General features: G+C 42.5%; 1 protein-coding gene across 3 annotated transcripts; it reads right to left on the bottom strand.

Moving 5' to 3' along the window:
• Window positions 1–608: 608 nt before the first annotated feature.
• Window positions 609–4,994, bottom strand: LOC148019844 (putative protein phosphatase 2C 74). 3 transcript variants are annotated; one of them, XM_087700048.1, is made up of 7 exons: window positions 4,865–4,994; window positions 3,816–4,347; window positions 2,979–3,440; window positions 2,355–2,678; window positions 2,149–2,266; window positions 1,783–2,006; window positions 609–1,621 (listed from the first exon to the last, which is right to left on the bottom strand). In XM_087700048.1, exons 3-7 carry the CDS (start codon window positions 3,423–3,425, stop codon window positions 1,142–1,144), a joined length of 1,593 nt encoding a protein of 530 aa, XP_087556174.1. In that variant the 5' UTR covers window positions 3,426–3,440; window positions 3,816–4,347; window positions 4,865–4,994; the 3' UTR covers window positions 609–1,141. The 3 variants fall into 3 exon arrangements, with proteins under 3 accessions (XP_087556174.1, XP_087556175.1, XP_087556172.1); XM_087700049.1 differs by lacking the exon at window positions 4,865–4,994 and having other exon boundaries at window positions 3,696–3,818; XM_087700046.1 differs by lacking the exons at window positions 3,816–4,347; window positions 4,865–4,994 and having other exon boundaries at window positions 2,979–3,779.
• Between the last annotated feature and the right edge of the window lie 1,002 nt (window positions 4,995–5,996).

Genomic DNA, 5,996 nt, shown 5'->3' on the forward strand with positions numbered 1-5,996 from the left:
GCAAGTGTCTCCATATTTTCTTCTCCAGCATTGCAAAGCATGTTAACCTAGCTCTTTTGTTCTCAGAGCATGTTAACCTAGCTCTTCTAAGCTTGGAAGTCAACTCTTCTGAGATTGGTGGACAAGTTAACTCTTCTAAGCTTGGTGCACGTGCATCAAACTAGTGTTTGAGGTTTCAGACCTAAGTCCTGAGTTTGATCAAAGAGTTCAATCAGATGTGGTTTAATCAAGGATAACGCTAGATCAACTTCCCCAACATTGACATACTTGTGTATTATACTTAACCCCCCCTTAGAATCAGCCTCTAAAGGGCTGGATTTGTTTCAGTTCTACATCTGCAATCTGGCCATTAACAATAAAGAACAGGCACATACACCACTGCACATCACTGAAGTTGAACACGAGGCCTCTCCACTTTATTGCATAATGCTCTGATTAACTGCTCAGCTCAGGCTGACATGTGAATGTGTACTCTCTGTGGACAATGGAATTGCTCAGATGTTGGGATAACCAGATGTGCATTATGTACACAAGGTGATAAAAAGAGCTTGAAATTGAGGTTCCCATCTTAAACCCAAGCACATGGCAATCAAAGATAAAAAGTCAAGTCGCAAAAGCTAGTCACCAAATTGTATATACTATAATCAATACAATTCCAACTGTCATAAACAAGACGCTAACTAGATTCTCTACCAGGAAACAAACCTTTGAGCAAAATGTGCAGCACAGAGATGAGATACATGTGACAATGAGTCTCATATAAAAATAGCTGGAATCCCATCACTCACCAACAAACTATTTTATGAAAATTGGGACAGTAATAATCTTCAAGGACACGTAATAGCCTGCTTGATGAGCTTGCAATTGATGTGTCCTATCATCAGCGCCTAAATCTGCAGTAAAAGCAGGCTCAGGCCTATTCTGCCTGACCAACAGTCTCAGCAGCAAATTAACCACTGAGACTAGACAAGATCTGGCACTGGAGTAGCTGCCTGCACTGTACACTGCTACAAACATTCCATGCCACAACATTCCCATGCCTTCCCAAACCCAAAATCCTGAGACCATGTCTTTTATTAGCAAAGTTCCCAAATTCACTACTGTGTATGTTCAGCATATCTGATAATACATGGTCAATTTCTCAAGTATATTCCTGAGCTACCTTCAGTATACTAACCAATTTGCTGGCCCGTGTGCCTTCTAGCTGTTCTTTCTCATCTTCTGTATCCATGGGTTGAGCAGGCAATTTTCGTTTTTTGGACTTCTTTTCATCAGCCAAAGTTGTGTCTTTGAGATCTTGACACAGGTTTGTCAGAAGTTGGAGATTATCTTCAGCTGGAGAAGAGTCAAACAGGACCCTGTCACCATTTAGAAGAATTGACATCTCTTCAGTGGACTTTTGCAAGACCTGTAAACCTCCTGTGATAGTAGAGTCACTACGAACAATGGAGCATTCATCCAAAAATAAGCACACAACTGCACAGTCATCTACTCTGGAGGTTGAATGCCTGGATTTCCACACATTCACTGCAGCATCCACTACTGCTTTTGCTGCAAGAGATTTGACTGGTGCTGTTGCTACAATCTTGATCACTTGCTCATTACTTAAGACATCCCATACCTGTACATACAGCCATGGTCTTAAAACAGACTTAAAGAATAGACAACATACTTCCACTTTTTACTCCAAACTCACAGAAGCTAAAAGTCCATAACCTTATAACATGCAATTTCTACAAACTCACACATGCATAAGCTCAGCATAAAAGATATGTCCCATACCCCGTCTGTAGCAAGAACAATGAACTTGTCTTTCTTCGTCAATCTTCGGTAAGTAATCACAGGCTCTGAAATTACACCGAAATTTTTCAAGCAGTAATCTCCAAGTGCCCTTGCCATTGCCAAGCCCGGGGTATTATGATGTGGAAGCCAAACCCTTTTCACCAAGGGCTCATTACGTAAAGCAAACACTCGACCTTTAAGTCTCCTAATCCGCTCAGCCTCCTCTGAATTGCATTATCAATAAAATTTAGATTCTCAGGAAAGGAGCACAGCATCTCATTGAGAGACATCCAGGCACATCACAATAGTTACTGTGAACCAAACACACAAAAGAATCAGTCAGTTATTCTTCAGCATGCAGCTTACTTGGTAGATTGGGCTTTAGGTCAATAGTAAGCTGCAAAGCCATCATCGAATTATCATCAGTTATCATCCCTAAAACAGCTCGTGAATCTCCCACATTACCAATGAAAATATCATTTCCCTGCAGGCCAAAACCAAAACCATAAGCAGTGAACTTCAACAAAGGTCCAACTCAAATTCAGTAATCTATAAGCACAGCTTGTGAAAACCTGTTTGACAAGTGTCACTGCAGTGGTCCCACTAGACATACAATCCACCTTCTCATCTACGAGCAATTCTCGGTCCATTAACTTGTATGCATTCAAAAATGCCTCCTTCCATGCAGTTATTATATGAGGATCACCAGCAGCCTTTGAGGGAATGCCTGAGTCAGATGACAATGAGGGTTCTTTGTGCAAGGGGTGTAAAGACTGCCAACAAGATGCTAGCTTTTCCGGAAGCACATCTCGGACACTCCGTGCAACAAGGTGCCCATCTGGCCCGTGCCCATCAAATACTCCACAGAAGACTGTATCTGCTCGAGCAGTAAAATTCTGCAGCAATGTATATTTGGATCAGGTAACAAAGCGAACTCATGTCCACAGGAACTCCCCCAGGTATAGAACAGAATTGGAAGAGTGTGTAAAGACACATATGCCAATCTCCTTACAACCCCAAGAACAAGAGATAAATGTTGAAACACATGTCTAACTTGGACTATACAGCTTAGCTGCATGGGAAACTTTTGCAGGTTAACAACTTATGCATAGTCTAAATGTCATACTAAACCAGAATCTTACTTTTGCACATGCTCTCAACTTTGAATTATGCCAAATTAATGAAGAATAACATACCTCCAACACAATCATGGCATCTTGATTTACTCCTTTTAGCCCTCTTTTTGTAAACAAAGAAGCTGCATCACTTCCACCATTTGCAGAAAATCTGCGAGGCACCCTGTGCAGAGATGCATTCACGACAAACTTCTTTGATTCTTTCCTCCTCAATTTGATGGACCTTCGCCCACTACCACCTGTGAGAAGATCCTTCCTGCCCTCTTGTTTAGTCTTCACCAAGTATATGGTGCCATTGGCAGAGATACAAGCACCCACCTTCCGGGATTTGGAAAGTGTTCTGCGAATGGAACAATCAGGGCGTATATGGGAGGAGGAAGAAATGTGTTCTATACTCTGGGCTTCAAAGAGTTCAACTTCAGAAGCAGGAAGAATAACAACCCAGGAGCGGATCTTGAAAAGGAAGCGAAGCAGGGCTTGCCTCCACTTAGGAGTGAGCTCAGTCATCAGGAAACCCAAACACTGATACATGACAAGTTCCTCCAATGTCAGATGTCAGAGAGAGAATTAAACTAAAATTCCAAAGCAGCTACAAAAGGAAAGATGTGGAGCAGAGAATGTGTCTGTGCATGTGTGTGCGTGGATGAGCATGCACCCGTGTCTGTGCATACAAGTGTGTGCATGCAATCCTGTGTGTGCATGTATGTCCTTGTGTATGTGTGTGTGCTCTGTGCACTTCTCGCATAGCAACTGAAGGAGGAAGGGCTCGAGCCAGACCAGGAACAGGCTCAATCTCAAGCATACTAGGAATATCTTTTGACCTACTAATATAACAACATGAGGTGAGGACAGAAAGAAGACGGGTGATCAAATGGCAAAAGAAGAGATGAGATTTACCAATCTACGCCTTGGTGTGTCCTGCTAGGAAGTGGTCTTCTCTGCAAACTTTTGCTCTCTTCTTTATGGAACTTCCGTATACTTGAAAGATTTTTTGGATGGATCTAGCACAAAAATCCTGCCAGTTGGATCAAGCTCCCGCAGAAGATGTCTGTTTCAAGCTATGGATGTACGTGACAACCACACCCACCCGTTCCGCGAATTAGAGGGATGGACCAAAAAGATCCAATTGTCCTTTGTTGACGTCTGAATTGAGAGTGGGACGATTCCAATGTCAGCAGGGCAAGGCGCAGAGAGCGTTATTGTGTCTCGTGCTCCAAATAGGAAGGCCTTCCGAATTCCACTGTCAAAACGGATAAGGGGAGCTCGTTGCTCCACCCGTCTTCTTCTCCTTTAATTCTAATGAAACCCTTAGCTATGGCTTTACCAATGATATGTCAGATAAAAAACCGTCTGTCCCTTTTTTATAATTGTCTTACGATGTGACAGACAGGGACAATTTTTCCAACTGACGGCTGCGTGAAAGCGATCCCTGTAATATCAAATTAAAAAAGATCTGCAAACAATGAGTCTCTGCTATGTACAGAAAACCCTAATTAGGCCTATGTACTGGGAACCCTAATTAGGCCTATGTCATGTACAGTGACTGAACAGCAAGAGGGAAGCTAACTTCCCCCACTGGCAGTGCTATATCTATCAATCCCTATTACCTACAAGGCTAACTCTACGAGACAGGCCTGACTTCACGGTACGAAAACCCTAATTTTTTGTACCTACAGAGGTGCTGAACAGCTCAAAAGGCTCTTCCAACCCTGTGGTAGGCTTCTTCTTCGTTTTCTCTTTCAGATCCTTTCTTTAAGTACGAGAAAAGCCTGAGAATCGAAGCCCGAACTCTGGTCCACACACACACACACACACACACACACACAGAGCCGTGCGTACGAGGCAAGGCGACCCGTACAGCAACGTTTTTTTCTTTTCCTCTCATTCTTTTCTTGTGAAATTTGAAAAGGCGAGACAGATGGACACAGGAAGCTTACAGTTTTGACCTGCTACAAGCGCAAGAGAGATAAAGAAGAGCCTTCTTTACAGGTCCGCTACGGCGATGAAGACGTCTTCTCTCTTCCCCTTTCCCGGCGATGGCGATGGCGATGGCGATGGCGATGGCGATGGCGTTCACAGACAAGCAATAGAATCTCCTGTACGAACAAAAGGATGCTTATAATCGTGGCTTTCTCTTTTCTTTTAAGCATTCGTTTTTATAGTTTATCCAAATTCTTATCGTTGTGACTTGTGAAAGCTAATTTAGATATTAATGCCGTCGTATTCAGCATGCCTTCTAAAGCTAATTTTAACCAAACCTTCTAAAGCTAAATCTAATCCGAGAGTTCTTTTTAATCCTCGAGCCTTTTAGCTGCCGGGTCGCACCGTTGCCCAACAAACATAGGTGAGCTCCAATTTTTTTATAAAGAATGTGTGATATTCATATGGTAAAGAAAAAGGATTACAGCATCATATAGGTGCAACGTGCCTTATATTGATAAGCTTTCTAAAGAAAAGCCACTAGATCCAAACTAAGGGTTTGTAAAGCAGCTAATACTTCTTGCTTTAATTGTGTAACAGTTTGTTCACGTTTTCCCCTCCCTTATGTGTAAAGAACAAACAAATTTCGTCTACACCATATGTGTCTCAATACAACTCCACTTACTATACTAATTAAGTCCCAACTAGCTACATCCAAGGTCCCCTGGTCAGCAAAGAATGCCCTTGTGAAGCCAAATTCATACTACATATTTAAGGCTTTAAGCCATCTTCTAACTGCTTTCCACAATGGGGTCACCATTTGACAATCCCAAAACAAATGTTTTTCATTCTCTTCAGCCATATTGCATAGAGGGCACATAGGGGAGACTCTACTCCATCTAGCCAAACAGGACCTTAATGGCTATCGTCACTCTCCACCTCATAAGGTTAATCCTGAAATATGGAATTGCCTTCCAAATTGTCATTGCTCTTCCCTTCCATGTGATACTCTAGCCATAGAGCACAATTAGGCCCATCTATCCTTGATCCTCACTAAAGTGCTGGGAGAAGCTACATTGTAGTCTTTAGCTTTCCTACAATTCCACAATGCCTTGCTCCCTAGACAGACTATGTCTTTGAGGGTGGAGTCCCCTAAGT

This window comes from Lygodium microphyllum, chromosome 19, assembly GCF_053477565.2.
Source record: "Lygodium microphyllum isolate KBCC chromosome 19, Lygodium_microphyllum_v1.1.10, whole genome shotgun sequence".
Classification (NCBI taxonomy): Eukaryota; Viridiplantae; Streptophyta; class Polypodiopsida; order Schizaeales; family Lygodiaceae; genus Lygodium; species Lygodium microphyllum.

Excerpts from the sequence above, each read along its gene's own strand:
- LOC148019844 (XM_087700046.1), bottom strand. The coding sequence starts at position 3,449 with ATGTATCAGTGTTTGGGTTTCCTGATGACTGAGCTCACTCCTAAGTGG. Across the intron at positions 2,679-2,978 it reads ATGCCATGATTGTGTTGGAG|AATTTTACTGCTCGAGCAGA; the intron begins GTATGTTATTCT and ends ACATTGCTGCAG. Across the intron at positions 1,622-1,782 it reads TTGTTCTTGCTACAGACGGG|GTATGGGATGTCTTAAGTAA; the intron begins GTATGGGACATA and ends CTGTATGTACAG.